This window comes from Rattus norvegicus, chromosome X (genome assembly GCF_036323735.1).
Source record: "Rattus norvegicus strain BN/NHsdMcwi chromosome X, GRCr8, whole genome shotgun sequence".
Classification (NCBI taxonomy): domain Eukaryota; kingdom Metazoa; phylum Chordata; class Mammalia; order Rodentia; family Muridae; genus Rattus; species Rattus norvegicus.
In genome coordinates, this window is record NC_086039.1 from 156660678 (window position 1) to 156685008 (window position 24331).

Genomic DNA, 24331 nt, shown 5'->3' on the forward strand with positions numbered 1-24331 from the left:
GTTGGGAATTTAACTTGGACAATAGCAGCCAGTATTCTTTTTATTTTTTATTTTTTTTAGATTTATTTATATGGGTACACTGTAGCTGTTTTCAGACACACCAGAAGAGGGCATTGGATCCCATTACAGATGGTTGTGAGTCACCATGTGGTCGCTGGGATTTGAACTCAGGACCTCTGGAAGAGCAGTCAGTGCTCTTAATTACTGCACCATCTCTCCAGGACATTTTTATTTTTAAAGATGGGGTTTCATGCATTCCAGGCTGGCCTTGAACTTGCTATGTAGCTGAGCATAACCTGGAACTTCTGGGTACTTCTTGAGTACTGAGATTACAGGCACATTCCACCACCAAAACTGGTTTATGAAATACCATCACTCTACCAACTTTAGAAAGCCCAGAAGTTCAAGAATGTATCAGTTATTTTCCCAGCACTCTGTAGCATGCTGGCGCACTGTGCCCTGAATGCTTCTGGGGACATAATGCTTTCTCGTTCCTCAAGATGCACAAGATTCCTCAGTTACCAACTAGCTCATGGACAACAACTGTGAGGTTTTTTTTCTTCTCCTGGTGGACATGGAAGAGTTGGCCCAAATGGGAACCTGCAAATGCTGATGGAGACAGCAAGGCAGAAATGACCAGCTCTAGCCCTAAGGGATGCTATGCAAGTCTGAGGGCCTGTTGCTTCTGATGGGAGGAATGAGTTGCCTTTAGCTCTTGCCCTTGACCCAGCCACATAGAGGAAAGATCTGGGCTCCCACCTGTATGGGGGAGTATCTATGAGTTAAAATAGAGCTGGGATCAGGGTTGAGGATGAGCAGAGCATAGGGTTCAGATGGGATTGGCGGGGGTCACCTCCAAAAGTATACTCACACAGGTTAAGTGGGCAGTTAAAGAATGTATCAAGTACCCTGCAGCATTTGGAGAGAGCTCAGCCTAAAGACCTGGTCACCATAACAACTCCATTCTTTCATAGGAGCCTCCTCTCCCTGTTAGAGCGTTAGAGCATAGGAGCTCCATCTCCATGTAGATGTCTTCCTTGGCTAGTCCTACACTGTAGGGAATCAGCCTAGGAACTGAGTTGCTATCATAACTGCAGCTTGGTGGCTCCCTCTGTCTCTAGAGTGTGGGTGAAAGGGGGGGCAGGGCTACCATCAGTGCACTCCCCCCTCCCTGTGCTGCATACCTTGCCCACAGCTGAGCAGCTGGGAGGCTATTTATAAAGGCGGGTGAGATCAGCGGCAGAAGCTATAAATGCACTGGCCACGGCTGGGCCCCACAGGAACAGTGGTCCAGTGCACCAGAGCTTTGGGCTGCGACACGAGGATGAGTGCCAGTGCCGGTGGTAGTGGTGGTATGGACTGTGGTGGCAGCAGCAGCAGGTATGACCAAGCTGGGGAGAGTGGGGTCACCTGCACCTTGTGAGCTCACTGTCTGCATCCTCCCTCTTCACCCACAGCTCTCAGACTTCCTGTGGGCCTGAGTCCTCAAGCTCTGAATTAGCTCCAGCCACACCAGCACCTCGTTTGCTGCAGGGACTCCTGGGCTCTGATGATGAGGAGCAGGAAGACCCTAAGGATTATTGCAAGGGTAAGTCCTGGCTGCATGTGGCCAGCGAGATTGCCACTGCACGGGCTCAGGACAGCTTGGGTGTAAAAAGTTGCCAAAAGTAGGCCTACATGAGACGGATGACCAGCAGGACATTGATATTGAGGTATAAGGGAGAGAAATGTCCTACTCTGATCTATTGGCTCCCTTCTACAGGTGGTTACTACCCAGTGAAGATCGGTGATTTGTTCAATGGGCGGTACCATGTGGTACGAAAGCTAGGCTGGGGCCATTTCTCTACTGTCTGGCTCTGCTGGGATATTCAGTGAGTGACTGCGATCTGCCCGTGGGTTTGGTTGAGGCTACCACTCTGACCATGTGACTGTGACAAGGTCTGGCAGCCTATGAGGGTCTCCATATTACAGGCGCAAGCGCTTTGTGGCTCTGAAAGTAGTGAAGAGCGCAGGACATTACACAGAGACAGCCGTGGATGAGATCAAGCTCCTGAAATGTGTGAGGCGCCTCCCCTACTGCTCCCGGCCCCTTGAACTGCCTTGGGCCTGGCAATGTGGGTGCAGGGCCTGCTGGGGCCCTGAAGAGTGGGGCGGGGCTCCCAGAGGGGGCAGGCTCCAGCTGGCTCTGCCAAGCAAAAGGACCCGGAGAGCAGAGGCCTGAAAGAGGCAGCTGGCTCTCTTTAAGTGGGCCCCAGCTGGACTGGGAAAGGGGGCCAAAAGTGCTTCAGGGCATATGAGCAGAGCAGCTGTTGGGGAGCAGGTTGGGAGTCATCTGTGGCTCCTTGCCTTTTGTTCCAGGTTCGGGACAGTGACCCTAGTGACCCCAAAAGAGAGACCATTGTTCAACTTATCGATGACTTCAGGATCTCAGGAGTTAATGGAGTCCGTATCCTTTGCAAAATGAGCAATATGGCAGTCAAGGAGCCACAATGCACCATGGGATTTAGCCCTTGCAGGGAGAACCTATTAAACAACTCCATCCCTTTGGGCGCTTGTGTTTCTGAGTAGGGGAAACACAGGTAATTAGGTTGACAGTGATTATCTGTGACTAGCAGATAATCTGTGATTATCTGCAGAGTACTCCCAAATTACGAGGCTACTTTTGAGGACTACTTGGGCAGAAGAGTAAGGCTGGAGTGAGACATCTGTAGGATGACAAGAGGTACCATCCTAACTGGCACATCTTTGTCAGTGACAGAAACATTCTAAATAATAAACTGGGACAGTAGTGGCCACTAAGATGGTCCAGAGAAAGCCCTACTTCCCTGATCTTTGCATTTCTAGAGTCTAGGTCCTCCTCCATGATGGAGGGTAGGTAAGCCTGTGCCTTAGCTACGTGTTGCTGACTGCCCTTCACTCCAGGTCCAGATGTATGCATGGTGCTAGAGGTCCTGGGCCACCAGCTCCTGAAGTGGATCATCAAGTCCAATTACCAGGGCCTGCCTGTGCCCTGTGTTAAGAGCATCGTTAGGCAGGTAGGTGCTGCCCCCATGCTGCTCAGGTTGGCTGGGTATGGTTGTTAGGGTTCAGCTGTAGCTTTTGCCAGGTGCTGCATGGTCTGGATTACCTCCATACTAAGTGCAAGATCATCCATACGGACATCAAGCCTGAGAACATTCTACTGTGTGTTGGAGATGCCTACATCAGGCGCCTGGCTGCTGAAGCCACAGAGTGGCAGCAGTCAGGGGCCCAGCCCCCATCCCGCTCCACAGGTACCAAGAGCATGTGTGGGGACTGACACCAGGACTCTGGACCTCAATCCCTACCTGAATTACTATTCTTTTTTCTCTCCCCACCCCTCACACCCAGTCAGCACTGCCCCCCAGGAGGTCTTGGTAAGTTGTGGCACCCCTTCTTTCCCTGTCTCCGCTTCCAATCCAAGCTAGATGAGGCCATGTCCTCAGAGCTTGGTTCTTCTGCCACAGTTGTTCCATCTTTTGAACTTCTAAAAAGCTGGGTACCTGAGAAGAGAGTGATTAGACAGTGTATCATGTGCTCCAAACTGCCTCTGGTGGCCAATGGGCCCACTACCACCTCAATGGAAGGATATTGTGCCTTCCCCAAATGGCTACTTCAGGCAGCTTCATCCAGGGCTGGGAGTAGACAAGGAGCAGTTTAGGGTAGGCCCACTAGGTTCTCCCCAAACCACAAAGCTTTAAGAAGTAGGATAGGAGAAGAAGCAGAGAAATGGATGAGGGGCTGGGATTAAGGGTGAGACAAGATAGTACCCATGTTCTGATACCCAGGGGAGTTAGTTCTGGGGTTCAGGGCTGGGCAGGGAAACCTGGCAGGTAACCCTGACTCTGGCAGCAGACTGGTAAGCTGTCCAAAAACAAGAGGAAGAAGATGAGGCGCAAAAGGAAGCAACAGAAAAGGCTGCTGGAGGAGCGGCTGAGGGACTTGCAGAGGCTGGAGGCTATGGAGGCTGCAGTACAAACTGAGGGTGAGGGGCCAGAGAGGGCACTGGGCCACTAAGCATGCATGTGGGCTGCAGGCTTCTACTCATGTTCCCCTCTGCCCCTTCTCCTCAGACTCCAGCTCAAGACTAGAGCAGGGCAGTGGCTCCACCTCTTCTTCAGGCTGCCACCCGGAAGGCACCAGGGCTGGCCCCTCTCCAGCCTCTTCTTCCCCTGTGCCCACTGGGGGGGAACGCAGCCTTAGTCCCAGCTCGCAGACCTCAGGCTTCTCAGGGTCCCTGTTCTCCACGGCTTCCTGCTCCGTCCTCTCAGGCTCATCTAATCAGCGTGAGACTGGGGGTCTCCTGTCTCCTAGCAGTAAGTGTGGGGTACAGTGGGCAGTAGACAGACAGAACCAGGAAGAGCTGGGGCAGATCAGTCTCTCTTCCTCCTCTTCTTTCCTCAGCACCATTTGGTGCTTCCAACCTCCTGGTGAACCCCCTGGAACCTCAAAATGCAGACAAGATCAAGATCAAGATTGCAGACCTTGGCAATGCCTGCTGGGTGGTATGCTGAACACCTTGGGATGAGAGGGTATTTGGTCATGTGGAGCCCTACCCCAGGTCTGTCTCCTTTAATATAACTGAGAGCTGCTTCTTGCTGCTATCTCCAAGCAGCAGAGTCCTGCTAGGCCAGAACTGTGCCCTTAGCAATGGTCAGGGGCCACTAGAAAAGGGCTATCTTCAGGTCACCTAGACAAAGTCCCTCCTGGGACATCAGAGAAACTGTAAGAATCAGAGTGAGCTCCATGGAACTCAACTACATGGACAAAAAGCAGGAGTGGGCTGTGGGGGCAGGCTAGCCTGGGACTAGGCTCCTTTTCCTAAGGAGGCTTCCTTTTCCTCCAGCACAAGCACTTCACTGAGGATATTCAGACTCGGCAGTACAGGGCCGTGGAGGTCCTGATTGGTGCTGAGTATGGCCCCCCAGCTGACATCTGGAGCACAGCATGCATGGTATGCTAGTTTAGCTGCCTCCATGCCTAGGACCAGACTCCCTGCCAAAGCCTCACTTCTCCCCTCCTTTCTAGGCTTTTGAGCTGGCCACTGGTGACTACCTATTTGAGCCTCACTCTGGAGAAGACTACAGTCGTGATGAGGGTAGGGGAGGCAGGCCCTGACCTTGGCTTCAGGACCTCCAGCAGCCCCACCCCAACTCCCAACCTTCTCTTTGCCTACAGACCACATTGCTCATATCGTGGAACTTCTAGGAGACATCCCTCCAGCTTTTGCCCTCTCAGGCAGATATTCACGGGAGTTCTTCAACCGTAGAGGTGGGGATTAAGTACGCTAGGAGAGCAGAGGGAAGGTCAAGAACCTTGATTCTGAGAGAACAATAGGTGCCTGTTGTGGGTACAACTACAGGTACCAGCCTATCTGGGGACACTGCCTAATGTTGCTCACCCTCTAGGAGAGCTGCGGCACATCCACAACCTCAAGCACTGGGGCCTATATGAGGTGCTCATGGAGAAGTATGAGTGGCCCCTGGAGCAGGCCACACAGTTCAGTGCCTTCCTGTTGCCCATGATGGAGTACATCCCTGAGAAGCGAGCCAGTGCTGCCGACTGCCTCCAGCATCCCTGGCTTAATCCCTAGGTCCTACTGCAGCTGTGGACAGTAGGGGCTATGCTAGCTTTCAGTGCCTTGAGGGAAAGTAGGCAACTTCTTCCACTCTGTGGGAGCTGTTCTCCCAACCTGCTGGGTGCTACTGTGCTCACCCCCACCCCCATGGTAGGATAAGATGCTGGGGCAAGGCCCATATCTCAGCCTATTTGTGATCCTTCTAGAGGGTCCTGAATGGGGAAGACTGCCTGTTTGTTTCTTAATAAAGTGGGAACCAAAATACCAGTGTCTCGGAGTAAGGGAAGAACAGGGCCAAGTTCTGGAACACAAGTGGCTTTATTCTGGAGCCTGTCCCCAAAGCTAGCTGGAGTGCTAAAATGAGAAGGGAGTCCTACAGACAAACTGAGCAAACTGCAGGGATAGCTAGGCCTCCACAGCCCGTCCATTAATGATGCGGATGTGACGAATGATGTCCTGGATGGCTTGGGATGTGGTGCCCTGGCCTCCAATGTCTGGGGTATGCATCTGTAGGAAAACAAGAAACTTGGACACATCAGGCCAACATCTGCCATAACCCCATGGTGTCCCAGGGCTACCCACTGTTTCCTATAGTTGGAAAGGCAAGGAACTAGCACCAGGAGGCCAATAGTTCTAGATAAGGCCCAGAAACCTTACCCTGATACCACCCTTTCTTTAAAGGCCACACCCAGTGTTAGTCACTGCCTGAAGCATATAGGGTTGGCCAGACCAATATAACATGGGGTAGATGAAGAGAGACTAGAGGTGGGACAAGGAGGGGACAAGAGGAGCCTTACATTTTCATTGTCCATGGATGCTAAGACAGCTTTTCGGATGGAGGTGGCATAGGAATGGAGCCTAGAGGATGAAGAGAACAAGGTTTTGATTCTCAGTGCCAAGGGGCTAGTCAGAGTATTCATGATCAGACATTAGGAACCCACTTACTTGAGGTGGTCTAGCATCATGCAACTTGCTAGCAATGTGGCAGTAGGGTTAGCAATGTTCTTATTGGCAATACTTTTGCCTGTGTTCCTTGTAGCCTGGTAAAGAGAAGAAGGAAGTAGTTGGGAAATATAAGAATGCAGGGTAGACGATTCTACTCATGTACCATATCTAATAGAGGCACATCCCAGACATAGATACAAAATGAAGGCACATTAGGGCTTTAGGGAAATGCTCTTGGGTGTGAGTTTCCTTTAGAAACCTTTAGCCTTTAAACAGTACCAATGGCTGCACAACACTGTGGGATATCAACTGACAGAAGGCTACTATAAGAGAAAGAGAAAGATAGCAGAGTTGTGTCTGGCTACTCACTGTCTCGAATACTGCATACACATGGCCATAGTTGGCCCCAGCCACAAGGCCTGGGCCTCCAACTAGCCCTGCACAGACGTTGTTGACAATGTTACCATAGAGATTAGGCATCACCATGACATCAAACTGCTGAGGCCGGGATACCAGCTGTGGGAAAAGTGAGCTGAGTTGTAGAAGCCATGAGAACTAAGGGTTTGCATAAGGCTATGAAGCCAGCTGGGCTAATTACCTGCATTGTTGTGTTGTCCACAATCATGCTATCAAAGGTGATCTGAGGGTAGCGGGCTGCCACTTCCCTGCAACACTGGAGGAAGAGTCCATCACCCAGTTTCCTAGATGATGGAGGGAATATAAGACACCAGCTTGACCTCTCACTACAGTCAGTTGGAGAGTCAGGGTATACAGAGAGTCACAGAACCTTACAGAATAACTTGTAACTTGTTCTCCAGGTGGAAGAACAAGCATAATCCCGTCTATCTCACCTCCCCTATGGATGCAGTACAGTAAGACATAGAGCCTCAGGGACAACAGGATGCAGCCCTGTGTGTGGCCTTTTCAGCTGCCTTAGAACTGCTCAAAGTAGGCAGGAGAGTATGGAGTAAACATACATGATGTTGGCCTTGTGCACAGCCGTCACTTTCTTACGCCCACTCTCCTGGGCCAGCTTGAAAGCATATTCAGCAATGCGCAGGGACTTGGCTTTGGTGATAATCTTCAAGCTCTCCACCACTCCTGCTACACTCTGAGAAGAGGCCAGGGGACAAAAGGCTTGATGGGAGTACTACAGGATGCAGCCTTATTACTAAGTATATTTGGCTTTTCCAGCCCTTTGAGTAGTGGTACCTTACCTTGTTTCTGAAGTTCTCTCCTCAACTCTGACCCTGGCCATAATCATTGCCACCTACCCAAGAGGGTCAAGTAGCTTTGCCTACCTCATGCTCCAGGCTGCTGTACTCGCCTTCTGTGTTTTCCCGCACAATGAGGATGTCTATGTCCTTGTGCCGGGTCACCACTCCTGGCAGACTCTTACAGTGGATGACGTTGGCATAGAGGTCTAGGCTGGTACTGGGAGAATGACAGGGGAAAAGTCAAAACAGGCCCAACTAACAACTAACCAAGGTCATGAATGCCAGAACAGCCCACCCTAGCTTTCACTGAGCTGCCAGTCTATGTACATGGCTCTCACCGAAGGATGTTGTTCCGGGATTTGTGGGATGGTGGCAAGTTATGATTTGTTTCGATGTTGCCTAGAGGACAAAAGCAAACAAGATTGGCAAGTTAGGGCTGGAGGGATGGCTCAGTGGTAAAGAGCACTAACTGCCCTTCCAGAGGTCCTGAGTTCAATTCCCAGCAGTCACACGGTGGCTCACAACCATCTATAATGGGATCTTATGCCCTCTTCTGGTGTGTCTGAACACAGCTACAGTGTACTCACATAAATGAAATAAATACAGAAATCTTAAAAAAAAAAAGATAGACAAGTTAGAGAGGAATCCTCTGGGCTAAGCTACACTGACATATTCCACCCCCCTCCCCACTTGATCCAGGAAATGTTCACCAAAGGTTAATCCAATTGGAGAAGAACATTTTCAGAAGCAAAATAGTTTGTAGAACTCTGGATGTACCTGCCATTGTGTGTAAATTGGCTGGCCAAGGGACCTTGGTTAGGGTTACTGCCAGGCCCCAAACTATGATGGTACCCATGCCTAGCTCAGAATTAGGTAACCTCCACCTAACTTGGCTATAGCATGTCTGGACCACAGTGGCCCAGACATCTAGAGGAAGGAAACCAGAGGGACAGTGAGGACAGTGAGGACAGTAAGGAAATATCTGTTAGAAAGGTAATTAGACAGTGTCAAACAGAAAAGCCCCAACCCCCAAGTTGTTCCCTGCCCAGACTCACTTCACCCAGAGTGCTTATGGCATCCTGTGGCTCATGTAAGGCCCACTTAATGCCAATACATTCCTTACACAGAGTAGTAGATGGGCTAAAGTTCACAGAATGGTTGATGTTTAAGGATATACAACTTACCAAGGTAAAACCCAGAAAAGATTGCTATAATCCTTAATGTCCATACTATGCCACTTGGTGCCAAAGCAGCAGGCAGAGGAGAAACCACAACTCTGATTTTTTGAAGAAAAATTAGGGGTTAAAGCAGATTCTAACAGAGGCATGGTGAAGTGAAGGAAGAGGTAGGAGGAAGCCACTGAGCAAGCTTATACAGGCTGAGATAAGCAGCGCCATACTGTCAACAGCCCCACAAAAGCCTCAGATGTCAAGAACAAGAGTCATCAATAATCAGAAAATCCCTAAAATTGGAGCCGTGGGGACCTAGAAAAGTCAGTATGTAAGCAAAAGGAATTGTGTATAGCACTCCAACCTAGCCCCTGAGCTCACCCTTTAGAGCCACACGGTTCCGGCGGATGGCCATGATGGCATTGCGGATGTCCTCCTCATCAGCGTTGGAGCTTACATGCACCTCTTCAAAGTCCACTGGCACACATGCATGCCTGTAGTAGAGTCAAACTAAAGATGCTGGCCTAGGGTCTTCTGCACACCCTCCTGAAGCCTGCACCAGTTTTTCCCCTGGGGCTTACTACCTTGACCTAGCTCCAGCTAAGAGGGAACTGGGCCCACCTATACCAAGCAAGAGAGTCACAAAGTACTTGGGGGCTTCCAGCTGGGCTTGGGATGCAATCCTCCCTGGGAAGGAAGGCTAGGTCCAGGCGTTCCATACCTGAATACCGACTTAACATGCAACATGAGCTCCGGGCCGATGCCATCCCCTGGAATCATAGTCACTGTATGCCGCCCACCATACTTAGCAGACGGAGGCTGGAAGAAGGGAAATGGTGAAGGTAAGCCCTTGGATACCCCAATGTGCACCCTGGCTTGAGTCAGTTCCCTTCTTCCCACCAGCACCAATCCACAGGCCAGCCAAGGCAGAGTTGCTGTCCCGAGGCTCCTGATCAGCATCCACCACCCCCTCAAGCCCACCTGGATTTGGGTTAACCCCAAAGCAACTAAGAGCCCCTCAAATCTAATACAGAGAATACTCACAATTGTTTGTTGCTAGAGGGAAGACAGAAAGGAAGAAGACATGGATCAGCCAAGGTTGGAGGAACAAGGCTGTGACTAGGGAACTGGGATATTTTCCCTGGGGACACTGTCTAACACAACTCAGAGAAAGGGGAGGTGTGAGTAACCTCTGGAGACCATGCCTTGGAGGGAAGGACAGGAAGGCCAGGGAGCAAAGACATAAGGCATGTGTGCATGGATACATGTACGCCTAATACACATAGTCTCATGCACACACCCAAGGCAGGTACTTACTGAGGAAATGCTCCTTCGGGGGGCCTCATGGGCAGCCAGAACCTGTCAAAGAGAACCCTGATGTCAATGTTAGCTGTCCAGTCCCAAAAGTTGTTGGCAAGAGCCACCCTAGCTCTTGGCAGAGAGAAACTGATACTAGTAAACAACAGTTCATAATGTGTCTAGGACATTCCAAAGCCTCTATTCTCAACAACTGTCCCACAGGAGCACCAGACAAAGTTGTGCCAATACTTCACTATCCTTGTGGGTCAACATAATAAAAACTGTATGAGCCAGGCATGAGCATTTTAATTCCAGCATCCAGGAGGCAGAGGCAAATAGATCTCTGTGAGTTCAAGGCCTTGGTCTACATAGTGAGTTCCAGACTAATCATAGTAACAGAATCTCTAAAACCAGAACTATTTGTCTCCATCCCACTTTTGTATTGGCTTGATTCTCTTTTGGCCAATTTCTCCTCCTCCTCCTCCTCCTCCTCCTCCTCCTCCTCCTCCTCCTCCTCCTCCTCCTCCTCCTCCTCTTCCTCCTCCTCCTCCTCTTCTTCCTCCTCTTCCTCTTCTTCCTCTTCTTCCTCTTCCTCCTCCTCCTCCTCTTCTTCCTCCTCTTCCTCCTCTTCTTCCTCCTCCTCCTCCTCTTCCTCCTCCTCCCTTTCTTCCTTCTTCTTCCTCTTCCTTCTTCTTCCTTCTTTCCTTCTTCTTCCTTCCTTCCTTCTTCCTCCTCCTCCTCTCTCCCTGCATGCCCCCCTCCTCCTCCCTCTTCTTCTTGTTATATGTATTAGAAGACTGGCAAACTTGACATTGCAAAAGAAAAATCTCAGCAAGCCACCAACTCTGAGCAATAATTTCATGCCTTCCTTGCTTTTCCTTATCACAAGGCCAATACATGATCAGTATAGTAAATGCAAATGGAAAGGTAGGGAAGAAATGATACCCCACTTCCCTGAGGTAAGCTTTGTCACCCCTAGGGAATGGTTCTGCAGAACAGAAATAAAAATCAAATGTCTAGGAATATACAGTCATTTCTGGAAGACTAATGACAAATACTTTTGCAAGGGATTGTAAACTGCTTTGTGGTGTAGCCTGGATGAGTGGTAAATGTCCCTAATCCCATGAGTGGGAAGCAGCTATATTTGGCCATGCTGGTGACACACTCACAGTTTCAGAGAAAAAGCTATTTGGGCCATATGGACCAGGTACTAAAAAGTGACCCACTGTCCTGTAGCTCTGGAGAGGCCATGTCCTCAGCAAAACAGGATAGCTTTCCTCCCCTCCATGCTGTGCTCTACTCACTTAGGAGTACCTGAGGAAGTAGTGGCATGGTACAGCCAAGTTCTTCTTTGTAACTTGAGGATTCTTTGCCATTTACCCATTAGACAGTAGCACAATGTTCCATCAAATAGCTGAGATACTGAAGCCATTTTCTAAAGAGTCATACCTTCTTTCAGAAAGACCAGAAGGCTAAAGTAGAGTCTGACCATTCCCCTCTGGGTTCCCATGGTCCACAGTTACAAGATGCTCAGTTACCTAGGCACTAACAATGCAGGAATGCCACTCAATAGCCCAAGCCAAGAGGTATAAAGACTGACCACTAGGACCGAGCCCTAAGAGTCCCTCAGTATATGCAGCCACATGCATGCTTGTTTTTTTTTCTAGTACTTGCCAATATCAGAGTCATCTTGTCTGTAGGGTCTCCATGCCTTCCTTGAGAAGGTAGCATAGATTTCCCTTCCTCCTAGGAGTCTCCCTAGACTGCTAAGTTCTACTTATACCCTATTCCTACTCCTCTAAGAGACATCACTCTATCTAATTATCATCAACGTGTTCTCTTCCTAGCCTATGAGAACAGAGCACATGTTTGTCTCACCCTCTACTGTCACTCCAAGATCAAGCACAGCACATGGTCCAGAGCTGGGACCACAAGGTACATTTTCTAGGCGAATAAGCACATCAGAAAATGAAGAGACAGATGGAGACCAGGGATATCTGAGACCAAATCCACCATCTGCTACTCTAGAAATGGCTTTGGAGCTACATAAAAAAAATCCATTGAACAGAAGCAAGGCATGGCAGCACACACCTATAGTCCTAGTACCTAGAAGGTAGAGGCAGGAGGATCAGAAATTCAAGATCATCCTTATATACAGAGAGATCATAAGGCCAGTCTGAGCTACATGCAACTTTGCTTCGAAAAACAAAAGGTGGATGGGGGGGAGGGATTAGTCAATCCATAGAATGTTAGCACCAATTTCATTTGACTGCTGAAAAACTTAACCAAACGGAGGTATTCAAGTTAATCACATGCTCCAACAGGATGGAGCTGAGCTAAAAAGTACACCACCCTTCATTCTACCAGCCTCTCAGTCAGAATTCAAAACTAGCATCTTGGGAGATGCAAGGATGACCCCTGTAACTCCCAGTAGTTAATTCCTCCTGGACATTAGCTATGGCAATGATCCAGCCTTCTAAAAGCCTATACCAGGTGTGGCTCAAAATCTGTGCAACCCATTCACAGATGGCAACATCATTGCTAGGGCTGAACCTATCTCACAGCTGCCTCCTATGCTAGAAGTTATAGTGGATGTTTTCCCAGTCCTAGAAAACTTGTCAACCACAGGCCCCCGATCTTGCTGTATATAGACATAGGGGTTTTAGGAGGTTACAAAGTTCTCCCTCTTGAGTCCAGGTTGTCTAATCAAAGGAGCCCAGCATGAAGCAGGCTGAGGAAAGCACACGTCTTCTGCCCAGTCATCATCCTTAGCTAGTCTGCAGAAAGACAAAGGTCCAAAGTGGTTCGATCTCCTGCTGATGGGCTCCCATACTTGATATTTTCCTAAGGTCTCTTTCTTTGTCATGTTTGTGGTCAACTGCTAATAATGATAGCATGATTTCTCAGGGGATGTCAACTAGCAGGACTTAAGACCTTGGGTTCTCTACATGGGTTCCTATAACCAGAACAATCACTCTCAAGGCAAAGCCTTGCCTGGTTACCAATCACTTCACTGCCACCTAGTCCCATCCCAACAAAGGCACACAAACATTCAGAAGGAAAGTTCTTCATTAAGAGTTTACAGAAGCCTAGCTGCTGGAGCTATCAGGGCCTCTGGCAATCCTCTATATACTGCTCATCTTTCCTCAACAATGTGGAAGAAGCCATAGCACACATGTGTGGCAATCAGAAGATGATTTTGTGGGGTCCTTTATCTCCTTGCATTTTACAAGAATTCCAAGGATCAAACTTAGTATTCCAAGCTTGGACACAGGTGTCTTTACCCACTGAGCTACCTGGCTGAACCAGAAGTCCCTATTTTAAATAGAATTTCATATAGCATATGCAGCTCCCTTCCCCAGACAACAGAGGAGATAAAGGGTAAGCAGAAGAGGCTGCAGGCAAAAAACATGGCATTCTGGAAGGTCAGAGTCAGCAAATGCTTTGAGAACATGAAGTCCTCTCTCCTCACTGGAACCCAGAGGGAGAGGAGAACTGGCCTAATGCCATGTTCTGGGTCAGTGGAAGAGCAAGGCCTGGAGGTCATAACTCTTATTCTGCAAAGCTAGTTATTGGTTTTCTGGTGCTAAGCAGTGCTACCCAGGAGCTAAACTACCTAACCAAGACTCCAAAGAAAGGGCCAGAAAAGCAAAGCCCTAGAGCCTTCCAGTCTCAGAACCCTGGTTTACTCTTATTACAGGGGCTTGGGCCTGCTTGTTGGCCTTTTGGCTAGAATCAAATATCAAGGTGCTTGGTAGGCAGGAGATCTGGAGGGATCAAGAATTATTGATAGTCAGATGGTGGCAGTGCATGCCTTTAATTAATCCCAGCGCTTGGGAAGCAGAGACAGGAGGACTTCTGAGTTCAAGGACAGCCTGGTCTACAGTGTGAGTCCCAGGCTACACAGAGAAACCATGTGTCTGATGAGACAGAGACCGGGAGGTGGGGGTGGGGCACAGAGAGACAGACAGAGACAAAAGGGGGTGGGGTTATAAAGTGGATTTTCACCTCCACTAGGAAAAAGCAGTCCTAGAGAGGAAAAACCAAGGAGGAAATGACTCCGGAAACCAGACACAACCAGCCTACGTGATATATGCAAGATAGTCTAGGACACATGGCCTCTTCAAAAGGTCTTCCACAAGGACACTACGGAGTGAACACCTAGCTACTGTGGTCTACCTTCCTAACCCTTCTGGAGGAGCCCCTGTCACCAGTCACAGAGGAGCCAAACCAAAGTCAATTTCAGCCAACCTCCTCATTGACAGCAGAAGCGACCAATGAACCCCAGAGTGCAGCCCTCTCCCCGCCCCTCCTAAGGCTTGCACAGCCAATCGAATCCTGGATTTTCTCAAAGAGCGGTTACCCGACTCTAGGTCTCAATTGGGTGTTAAGTCTCTCTGTGAGCGCTGCAACTGTTCCACCCTCCATTCATCACTCACCTCCCAAGGACGGCAGAGGAGAGCTGGCTTGAATATTGCCTTTGCAGCACTGCCAGCAGCTATCGCCACCTTCAGCGCCATAACGAAAAGTGAGGACCTCTACAGGTCAAAACGTTAAGCACCGTTCTCGCGACACTTCGGCACGACGAGAAATCCGGGGTGCGGGGGGAGGGGTGAGAAAAAGCTAGCACTACGCACGCGCACGGTCACACCGGTTCCTACGTCCCCTTCCGGTGCCTGTAGCACTGTTGCCGCCATCTTGGGGAGGGGAAGGCTGAGAAGGAGGGAAGTGCGACCGGTTGGGACCCTGGCTAGGGAAACGGACACGTCAGTGCCGCCAGCGACGTCACCATGCCCGACCCAGCCCGCCGACGCACGATTGGGTGCTGAGGCCGCTTACGCGTCGCGCTTCCTCGTCTGCTCCGCATGTTCAGGGCGGCTTGCTCTCTTTTCCCCTCGGCAGAGAAGAGGCGATGGCGGCGATGGCATCTTTCGGCGCCCTGGCGCTACTCCTGCTGTCCGGCCTATCTTGCTGCTCAGGTAGCGGCCTGGCCGGAGCTTGTTTCGGGCGTACCCCTGCCCCTTGGCTGGTGGTGCTGGGGGAGGAAGGGTGTGCGCGAGGTGGGGATCTGGTCCTTCCCTGGGCTCGTCGCTACCGGTGTTATCTTTCCCCGATGGGTGTCGTGTCTTGGCGACCGAAGCACCACAAACACGTTTACCTGGCAGCCAGGTTGCTGGAAGAAACTTCCTTGTCTATTTTTGGGAGAGCCCCAAAGTAGCACCATGTTCCGACCACCAGCTCCAGCAGGGAAGGTGCTATGTCCCTGGTTCCTGTGTATGTCAGAAGGTAGTCGCATAAGAGCAGCGCTGGCAGCGAGGAACCAATGCTGCATAGGCCAGGCTTCCCCAAGACAGAAAGCTAAGAGAGGGAACAAGAACACTCCAGGCAGATCAGAGTAAGGGCACGGAGGCAAGTTAGATAGGGAGCCAGGGAAGTGACCAAGGACTTTTAGTGTCCAGAGCCTCGACTTTTCATGAGACTCTGGTATATCCATCCATCCCAACGTTCTTAGCAGAATTGAACTGTGCACAGACCCATTGATACTTGTGAGCCATTTGTAACATCTGGTGGTAGGGTTGAGCTCAATCTGGAGTCTGCCGGGTATGTGTTTTGAAAGTTGTTAGTCCCTCAGACCTGAGAACCTGAACTAAGGAGGATTTGGTTTCTTTACATACTGGTAGATTCTGGCCATCCCTCCTACTCACCCTTCAGAGAATTCTCCAGTCTGTTGCTAACAGTGTCTTAAAAAGTCAAACCTGACTGTAAAACCTATTAGGGGCTCTATAGTGTCCACAGGGAAAGGCATGTCTTAGCAGATCACAGAAGTGTTGGTGGAATATGGCCTTTGAAAACCATTCGTGGCATTTTCCTCTTGCTATTCATGCCAGTACAAGGTCTTCTCCAGCTTAATTGGCCATTCTTTCAAAACACCACATTTGGAGAATAATAGGATGTAAACTTTCCTTCAGAGGTGTTTAGCTTACAGGGACAGGTTTGGTGTTTGGGTCCAGAGTGTACTTCTGTCAGGAAACACTGGGACTAGTGTTGACATTCTGTCAGCTGGATGGGTCTAGAGACTTGAAAGTCCCTCTATGTTGACAGCACCCCATTCACTGCTGCAGAATGCTTTCAGTAGATTGTTGAGGAAGTACATGGCTCTGAATTGAGGCTGCCTTGGCCCACTGGGTTTCTGGGGTACTCCAGAAGCAGGTGAGATGCTTCGTGGCCTCCCTGTCACAGATTCAGATACTAATTTAATAAACAGCCCCCTGCCTGCCTCAAAGACGCCTGCACCTCCCATGTTGCTGCATCAAGGCTCACCTCTGCAGAGCTTTCCCTTCACACTAGCCTGTGTCAACAGCCCTCACTGGCCCCTTCCACTATACTTCTAAGTACTAGGATCCATCTCCCAGACTCCACCTCTGTCAGGAATAGAAGAATTCATTCATGTATCCTCAGCTCACCAGTCTGAGAGGTAGAGTCAGGGTAAGCCCTTTTGCCTTTTGCCTGGAACACATAAATTGGCTTTGCTTCCTCTCCACAGCAGAGGCCTGCCTGGAACCCCAGATCACCCCTTCTTACTATACAACTTCAGATGCCGTCATTTCTACAGAGACTGTATTCATCGTGGAGATCTCACTGACCTGCAAAAACAGGGTCCAGGTGAGACAGTGGGGACTCAGCAGAGAGGGTGCAGGGAAAGAGATGAGGGTGGCAGTACTCGTTCACTGGCAGTTGACAGTGACCTGAGGATCCTATCAACAGGGAGAATAAGGATTCCAATTCACAGGGTGCAGGAGAAATGAGGGCACAGCGAGGCCAGATCCTAGCAAGTACTTCAAGCGCATTTTCCTGACCTGCTTGGTATGCTTTGCCTCCGTGCAGTAATGTGGGTAGACACCCCACTGTTTCCTGGATGAATGTCTGGAATGGGAGAAGGAACTAGGGTCAGGCTCCTCCATCTTTTTTTTCTGGCTGTAGTTCACCTGAATGTGTGTCTGTATGAGTGTTTTGTGAGTTTAAAGTAGAAAAACCCCAGCTTGAACCCTTAACCTGCTCTTCCAAAAATTTAAAAAAAGAAATTGGAACTTTTCAGGGTATAATACTCCTAGGGTTAAAAACTTCATTTGTCGGGTTGGGGATTTAGCTCAGTGGTAGAGCGCTTGCCTAGCAAGCGCAAGGCCCTGGGTTTGGTCCCCAGCTCTGAAAAAAAGAAAAAAGAAAAAAAAAGATACTGTGAACACTTTTTAAAAAAAAAACTTCATTTGTCACCTTCTTCTCAAGCTCCAAGAAATAATGAGGCCATTTTTTTATGATCTCACCCCTGAGTACAGCTAACAGGCTTGTTGTGGCTTAGAATAAACTGGTTATAAGGGAGATGTAGTTCTGTTCGCCTCTAGGGAAACAGATGAAGAAAGATGTGGCTGTCCATGGGTAAGGCCTAGCATGGCTCTGGGTTGTGGTAGGCCTATTTCTTGAGTCTTTCATGGCAACCACTACCAACATAATATAGCCCTCTGCTGGCCTACTCTCCCTTCCCAGTCATAGTACTGCTTTGGGCAGCACAATGGGTGATTCTATGTATGCCCAGAGAAGGGCAGAAAATGTGATTCTTGCTTTTATTACCCTACCCCACCCCATCCAGAATATGGCTCTTTATGCCGACGTTAGTGGAAAACAATTTCCTGTAACCCGCGGCCAGGATGTGGGTCGATATCAGGTAAGATATCCAGGGTTGTTGGGGAAATGGTTCAAAGCAGGCTTAGAGAACAAAGATTTAAGCACTGCTCATGGTGGTATTGTGCCAGCACTAGCAGAGTAATCCCCCATGTATCTGCTAAGCCCGCCCCTTGCCAAACATCCAACCAGGTGTCCTGGAGCCTGGAGCACAAGAGCGCCCATGCAGGCACCTATGAGGTCAGATTCTTCGATGAAGAGTCCTACAGCCTCCTAAGGAAGGCAAGTATTATCTGGAACTACTCTGAGGCCCCAAGGAGGGAGGGTGTGCCCCATTTCTGAAGTCCTCTTTACCCTGGTCATTCTGTATTCCCCTTCTGCAACATCAGCACTCTAGGACCAGCCAAATGGTTGACTTCCTGAGCTCCTGCCCCTGCTTCCTTGTATCTTGCTCATTTCTCCCTTATCTGGGCGGCCCACCCTGCACTTCTTGACCCCAGAACCTCCCTTACAGGCTCAAAGAAATAATGAAGACGTTTCCATCATCCCACCACTGTTCACAGTCAGTGTGGACCATCGGGTAAGTGCCCTTTTCTTGGAAGCAGAGAATACAGGGCATACCTTATCTTTTTGGGTTTTCTAAAGAAAAGCTCTGATCCTCTGCAGCCCAGGTTCTGGGCTGTTGTTGATCTGTGTGTCCTGAGAACAAGCGATTAAGGGTGACTGCTCCATTCCCTGGCACTCCCCTGAGCTGTCTTTTGGTCTTCTTTTTTTTCTTTTTTCTTTTTGCAGGGTACCTGGAATGGGCCTTGGGTCTCCACGGAGGTGCTGGCTGCAGCAATTGGCATAGTGATCTACTACCTAGCTTTCAGTGCAAAGAGCCACATCCAGGCCTGAGGGCAGCAACCTCAGCCCTCCATTGCTTCTTTCAATAAACAGTCACTATTTGACATGAGTACATTCAAGACACGGGGCTCCTGTGTCTATGGGGTGAGCTGGGGATCCAGCTGCCCTTGTCTGCCTGGACAGCAGATAGTAATACTGAGCAGAGCTCTATTTCCCCCAATGTCCTCTGTTTTCTTTGTCCTTGTCCTGATTCTCAGCATGGCTTGGGCCTTGGTCTTCTCTTCTGTAGTGTGTGGTATCTTAAAATAAGACCATCTTGGCTGGGCAGTAGTGGTGCAAGGCTTTGATTGCAGCACTCAGGAGGCAGAGGCAGGTGAATCACTGAGTTCAAGGCCAGTCTGGTCTTCAGAATGAGTTCCCAGACAGCCAGGACTACACAGAGAAACCCTATCTTGAAAAGCAAAAAGGAGGAACTACCATCTTTCCTTTCCTCACCAGTCACCGGGGCAGAGCTGGGTCACCCTTTGGCTTTTGTCAGGACATTTTCCCATGGTCAGCCTAGGGCTGCAGGACCTGTGGGTCTCTTGGACTGCTCTGGGTCCCAGGGCTTTTACTGCATCTATGGTGAATGGCACCTTTCCTAATTAGTCAAACCATCACCAAGTTATAACTAGCCTTGATCTTTGTGGTGTCTCCTGTGTGTGGGCTGATCATAAGCTGCATGCAAGTGCTCATGCACTTCAAATTGTCACACATAACACCTGCCCTAAGCATAGGGGAACACTACTTCTGGACTCTATACCCTAACCCTAACCACTCTGTGTTTCTTCTTGGTCTGCTGCTACTCACAGCATCCAGTTTAATTCTGGATTTTTGAAGAACAGCCTCCCACACCTCCCAAGAGTATCCTTCCTGTTCTCTACTGAGGTGTCTGCTCACTAGAGTATAAACCAGGAAGCCCTGCTTGCAGTAGTGCTTCATGTTATCTTTTTGTACAGACTGGACACCAGCTACTTGATTAGCACCCCTTAGTACTATGGAAGCCTAGTTGGGAAGAGGCTGGATGCAAGTCCCAAGTAAATGCTAGTGCTTTCTTCAGGATAGGTCATTCAAAGACCTTACCATACCCTAAGAGTAGTGGGTGCTCCTTAACTTATGTGGGTGTTGGCTGGGAGATTGAACACATCTTATGATTCACGTTCATCCAAGACAGGGTGTCTGCCATCTTCATCTGGGATGCACTAGGGAGTAGTACTGAGACTATCAGAATTGGACACTAGGTAAGCAACAGGCTCAAGAAAGGCCAGGAATGGCCTTTTCTTCTTGGCTACTAAGGAACAAATGGCACCTAGCTAGATGGCAATGACAGCCAAATGTGAAGTTGATATTCCAAACTATCAGTAACCCAGTACTGTCAGCTGCCCTGGTGCTACCTCTTCCTGAGCCAGTCAGCACAGTATATCAGCCCACCTCCAGGTCCTAAGAACCCACTGTCAGAAAACAATGGGGTGACTCCAGAAGTTCCCAAGTAGCAGAAAGAATGCTCAAGGAATACTTGACCTTCGTCTCCTTTACTGAAAGGACCAGGGAGCTAGAGAGCATAGCTATCTTTTTCTACTTTTATTTCTTTCAGTCCCCTAATACCAGATAGCAGAGGGGGAAAAAAGGATAGGAAGGAAAGGAGGCAATCCCTTGGGGAAAGTTTGATCAGGTTAATTTGTTTCTTTGCAGTGCTTAAATGTAACTTGACTAACCAACAACCCACCCAGTTCTTGGCCCTAGCAATTCTACACCCTTTGAAAAGTCCCCTTAATTCTAAAGGTCACATAATCACAGAAACTATCTGCAGCTGGCAAAATCATGCCTCTGCTAGAGTATGCATCAAATCATAGTTGCTATGGGCAATCTGAAGTAGCTCTTTACTCTGCTCCCGAGATTGAAACGAAAATATGTAGTAGTTTTGTGTTTTTCAAAGAATCCAAAGCTGTTAGTATAGGAAAGGTTCCCAAGAGAATCTGGAACTAGTATGTAGCCTCTGCTTTCCCATTCTCAGCATTCCCTACAAGTTTTCTCTCCCTATTCACCAGCATGACTGTCATGTGTATTCCCACCCAGACCTAGCCTTCCCAGCAACAGGACTCTTCTAGGAATGGGCCCTTAAGTTTCCTACCCACATCCATCTTGGCACCTGGCCCACCACCAATTTGCTGTAGAAATCTGGGCATTCAAGAATTAATGTACTGACATTTCCCGGCACAAATAGCATGATGGCAATGAACACAAGTACACATCAACAGAGTAAAAAGGCAGCTTGCTTTATTCTTGGGATGTAGGTGGGGATCAGGGGCATCCTGTAGCATCCAGTGAGCTTCACCAAGCCTGAGAGGCACCAAACAAGTGGCACATTTAAGTGGGTCCTAGGCATCTCTTAGCCCACCTTCCTTTCATTGGGCCCAGGCCTCCCAACTCCCACCAGATCATCCCTAAACTAGGTAAGGTCTTCTGTGTTGCTCATTTGGTTTGGCACTCCTTGCTTTAGGCCACTGAGAAGAGTGGCTCTGTCCCAGTTGACATAGAATTCTTTTGCATGGATACTGTGCCCAAAATCCCTGTGATCTCACTCTCCTTCAGTCACTGGTGAGAGTAGTGGGCCTCATGGTTAAGCCTTGAAAGCCAAGGAAGAGCCCCCTTGCTACTCCTCAGGGTAGAGGCCACCAGGACAGCTGCTTTTTATTCTAACCCATCTTCTTCCTTTCCCTCCCACCCAGCCCTCCCTTTTTTTCCTCCCCCCAACCTCCTTCTCAGCCAGCACTCAGTGGGGTCCACCTTTGCCAGGCTACCTAAAGGAGCTGCCAGCCCCCAGAGCAGGTCCACAAAACAGAAAACAACTATTGGCAAGCACAAAAAAGAAGAAAAATCACAAAATTCAGGGTTGCCTTTGTCTACAAATAATTGCAGCTCCTAGGAGGGGAGAGGTCGTTCTCAGCATGAAGCTGGACATTCTCTTGTGCTTAGGATAGTTCACCTCACCTCTCTGCACTGACTTCCCTGTCTCCAAGAACATAGCAAGAATACCATGTGTACGCACACAGAGGTGCTCTTTATGGGTATGCCTCTATGCTGGTTGTTGGCATAGCTTCTTGGGGAGAAGGAACTAGGTGTAAGAGAAGTGTCCCTTCTTGGGGCTTTCTATTTACCAAAGTCCTGTGCACACATACATATACAGGTAGGAGTGTGCATGAGCACATCGTGCAAGCACACACATCGACACACACACTAGATTCTAAGGGAGGGTGAGGGTCAGGCTCTCTAGGCCTGGGCTGGGCTCCCGCTGGAGCAGCTCAGACAGTGGTGACAGAGAGCAGAGGGTTGTAGATCCTTTTCCCATCAGCTGAGCGGGCACCATGGGCCAGCATCTCCTGGATGGTGATCCAGTTGTCCAGAATCTTCTTGTTTCGCTTCTTCATGGTCTTACGGTGGCTCAGCGCAATAATGTTGAGCTCAGGTTTGCTGTCACCGTTCTGCTGCTCCCTTAGACACTCCAGACGGCTTTGCATCATGAATTCACGACGCTTCCTTTGTTCCCGTGCTCGAATCAGGTGTTGCTTCCTCTCTTCTTTGCTCCAGTAGCGGCCCATCTTCATCTCACTTACTGCATCATCATCAGTGGTCATACCACTGCGCTCCTCTCGGATCTTCAGGGCTCTGGCCTTCAGCAGCCGATCTCGTACAGGCCGCTTGGCCACATAGCGGGTCCCATCACTTCGCACCTTCACTTTCCACTCCATGCGGGGTGCTTCAACAGCTGCAGCCACCACCCCGCCCACCCGAGAACCACTAGCCAAGCTCAAGGAGCCATGGCTCAGATCCTCCAGGGTACGTGGCGGGGCCAACTGCACACAGCTGTGGTACTGCTCGATCTCCTGGCCACGATGGCGCCTAGAGAGGTAAGGGCTACCTTCAGGGCCCACACGCTCCAGAGTAACACTTGTCTTGGTGCTGCGGCGGACACGCTCTTCTGTGTGTTGTCTACGACCCACTTCAGGATCCCGAGAAAGTGATCGGAACTTGGCTGGGCTCCCTGGTGAAGGAGCAGCCTTGAGGTGGGTGGTGACAGGAGGGCCAGAAGGGGTCCGGTTCAAGTTGGAATTGCCAGCAGCAGATCGCTTCAGGGGGCTCTCAGGCAGAGGCTCCACAAGCAGTGGAGTGCTGCGGCAGCTCTCCCCAGTGTTGTAGGCGCTGGTACTATCCTTGTCTGATTTCTCTGGCAGTTCAGAGATATCAGACAGCTCATGCTTTTTTGGCTCACTGGCTGCCAGGTCATAGAGACTCTCTTCCTCCAGCAGCCAGGCCTTCATACAGCGCTCCCGCAACTGCTGCATCTTCTGTGCCCGCAAGATATTGCGACACTTGAACTCTAGGTGCCGAAGCTCTTCCTCTAGCATGGCCATCTCATGGCCTAGGCTCTCATTGCGGTTGACATCTAGGGCACTGTTGCCACTGGAGGCCCGGGAGAAGAGGATACCCAGCTGGTTGCCATTTTCCAGGTGGCACTTGATCTCTAGCAGCTCCCGGTAGCGTTCATACTCCTCATCAGTGAGCCCAGGCAGGTCAGCCCCTCCCAGCCCTGCCCCCTCAGCTAGCAGAGAATCCATGCTGAAGTGGAAGTCCCTGCTCTGTAGGGCATCCCCTTGTAGACCGAACTTGCGCAGGCTTCCAGGGGTGTTGGTGGTGCTGGGAGGTTCATCCCCGAGCAGGTCATGTTCAGAGCTCTCTTCGTTGCGGGTACTCTCATCTGTCCGGCCTACCCCGCTGTCCAGGTCCTGGCTGTTGCTCAAGCCAGGGCCCCCATCAGGAGCCCCCTTCTCATCATTTCCAGTCTGGGACAAAAATGACAAACATAGTCAGTTAGGTTCCCATACACAAGTGTGCTGCAGAAGGACTAGAAGCTCACAGCTTGCTCCTCTCCAGGCCCATGCTAGAAGACGGTGAACAGTTTTCTCCTTCCTCCCTCTCTTTCCCTCCCCACTGAGTAGGCCTTCTTCCTTCCTTACCTGCTGGACAGGGGGGGACTTTAGCTTCCGGGTACGAAGGTCCCCTTCATTCTCAGATCCAAAGTCATCTAGGAAGTCATCTCTGTCACTGTCTTTCCACCGCTTTGCTAGCTGCAGAAACAAACATAAGCTAGCTAACACTTTAAAGACCTCACCAATACCATCCACCTTACCCTAGGCCCTATGCACTCAGTGAAGCAAAACACACCAACAGCCTTCAAGACAGAAAGCCTATGAGGGGCCCACCTTGTGCCACCCTTTCAGATAGACATACACACCTGGCTCTCAGGCCGGGCCACCAGCAGGGAGATGTTGGTGTTCTCCTCCTGGCTCAGGATGGCTACTGCCTCTTCTCGGTTTTGGACATCCATTCCATTAATCTGCAGGGTTTCAGCGGACAGTCAACAAGAATGCTAATGGGGGACTCTGTGCTAAGGATAGGGTCTTGAACTGTAGGAAGGCATAAATTAACAGAATGCATTAGGGGAAAGGATGGCCTAGCCTGTACAAGAGCATATGTGCTCAGAG

The 24331-nt window shown here is 49.8% G+C and overlaps 4 protein-coding genes across 21 annotated transcripts in view; 2 read left to right on the forward strand and 2 right to left on the reverse strand.

Moving 5' to 3' along the window:
* Window positions 1-1210: 1210 nt before the first annotated feature.
* On the forward strand, window positions 1211-5860 carry Srpk3 (SRSF protein kinase 3). 7 transcript variants are annotated; one of them, XM_006229558.5, is made up of 15 exons: window positions 1211-1380; window positions 1458-1588; window positions 1763-1871; window positions 1972-2059; window positions 2359-2446; window positions 2923-3035; window positions 3107-3272; window positions 3370-3395; window positions 3871-4003; window positions 4092-4334; window positions 4423-4523; window positions 4865-4972; window positions 5047-5116; window positions 5197-5289; window positions 5427-5860. In XM_006229558.5, exons 1-15 carry the CDS (start codon window positions 1253-1255, stop codon window positions 5609-5611), a joined length of 1782 nt encoding a protein of 593 aa, XP_006229620.1. In that variant the 5' UTR covers window positions 1211-1252; the 3' UTR covers window positions 5612-5860.
* Window positions 5861-5895: 35 nt separating this feature from the next.
* On the reverse strand, window positions 5896-14805 carry Idh3g (isocitrate dehydrogenase (NAD(+)) 3 non-catalytic subunit gamma). Of its 4 annotated transcripts, none has more exons than NM_031551.1 (13): window positions 14666-14805; window positions 10245-10286; window positions 9972-9983; window positions 9649-9746; window positions 9309-9421; window positions 8097-8157; window positions 7843-7975; window positions 7519-7652; window positions 7140-7242; window positions 6911-7057; window positions 6542-6636; window positions 6394-6454; window positions 5896-6103 (listed from the first exon to the last, which is right to left on the reverse strand). In NM_031551.1, exons 1-13 carry the CDS (start codon window positions 14744-14746, stop codon window positions 6002-6004), a joined length of 1182 nt encoding a protein of 393 aa, NP_113739.1. In that variant the 5' UTR covers window positions 14747-14805; the 3' UTR covers window positions 5896-6001. The 4 variants fall into 4 exon arrangements, with proteins under 4 accessions (NP_113739.1, XP_006229615.1, XP_006229614.1 ...); XM_006229553.5 differs by having other exon boundaries at window positions 10245-10301; window positions 14666-14793; XM_006229552.5 differs by lacking the exon at window positions 9972-9983 and having other exon boundaries at window positions 14666-14803.
* Window positions 14806-14980: 175 nt separating this feature from the next.
* On the forward strand, window positions 14981-18868 carry Ssr4 (signal sequence receptor subunit 4). Of its 4 annotated transcripts, none has more exons than NM_017199.1 (6): window positions 14981-15205; window positions 16771-16889; window positions 17872-17946; window positions 18096-18185; window positions 18418-18483; window positions 18696-18853. In NM_017199.1, exons 1-6 carry the CDS (start codon window positions 15139-15141, stop codon window positions 18798-18800), a joined length of 522 nt encoding a protein of 173 aa, NP_058895.1. In that variant the 5' UTR covers window positions 14981-15138; the 3' UTR covers window positions 18801-18853. The 4 variants fall into 4 exon arrangements, with proteins under 4 accessions (NP_058895.1, XP_063135920.1, XP_063135921.1 ...); XM_063279850.1 differs by having other exon boundaries at window positions 15072-15205; window positions 18404-18483; window positions 18696-18868; XM_063279851.1 differs by having other exon boundaries at window positions 15075-15205; window positions 16774-16889; window positions 18404-18483; window positions 18696-18868.
* A 2171-nt stretch (window positions 18869-21039) lies between these two features.
* Window positions 21040-24331, reverse strand: part of Pdzd4 (PDZ domain containing 4) — a 30315-nt gene continuing 27023 nt past the window's right edge. For 4 of the 6 annotated variants that reach the window (XM_039099532.2, XM_006229565.5, XM_039099533.2 and 1 more), the window contains 3 exons: window positions 24082-24183; window positions 23804-23914; window positions 21044-23629 (listed from right to left, as the gene is read on the reverse strand). In XM_039099532.2, coding sequence (XP_038955460.1) covers window positions 22091-23629; window positions 23804-23914; window positions 24082-24183 — 1752 coding nt within the window. In that variant the 3' untranslated portion in view covers window positions 21044-22090. Of the gene's footprint in view, window positions 23630-23803; window positions 23915-24081; window positions 24184-24331 lie in introns of all 6 variants that reach the window. The other 2 variants (NM_001414724.1, NM_001135836.1) reach the window with 1 other exon arrangement.

Bases quoted from the DNA above. Each gene is read 5' to 3' on its own strand.
- Srpk3 (XM_006229558.5), top strand. From the start codon at position 1,253: ATGCACTGGCCACGGCTGGGCCCCACAGGAACAGTGGTCCAGTGCACC. The intron at 4,004-4,091 runs GTGAGGGGCCAG...CCTTCTCCTCAG, and splicing joins GGCTGCAGTACAAACTGAGG to ACTCCAGCTCAAGACTAGAG. The intron at 4,973-5,046 runs GTATGCTAGTTT...CCTCCTTTCTAG, and splicing joins TCTGGAGCACAGCATGCATG to GCTTTTGAGCTGGCCACTGG.
- Idh3g (NM_031551.1), bottom strand. From the start codon at position 14,746: ATGGCGCTGAAGGTGGCGATAGCTGCTGGCAGTGCTGCAAAGGCAATA. The intron at 7,058-7,139 runs GTAATTAGCCCA...CTTTTCCCACAG, and splicing joins TGGACAACACAACAATGCAG to CTGGTATCCCGGCCTCAGCA. The intron at 6,637-6,910 runs GTGAGTAGCCAG...TCTCTTTACCAG, and splicing joins TGTATGCAGTATTCGAGACA to GCTACAAGGAACACAGGCAA.
- Ssr4 (NM_017199.1), top strand. From the start codon at position 15,139: ATGGCGGCGATGGCATCTTTCGGCGCCCTGGCGCTACTCCTGCTGTCC. The intron at 15,206-16,770 runs GTAGCGGCCTGG...TCCTCTCCACAG, and splicing joins CGGCCTATCTTGCTGCTCAG to CAGAGGCCTGCCTGGAACCC. The intron at 16,890-17,871 runs GTGAGACAGTGG...CACCCCATCCAG, and splicing joins CCTGCAAAAACAGGGTCCAG to AATATGGCTCTTTATGCCGA.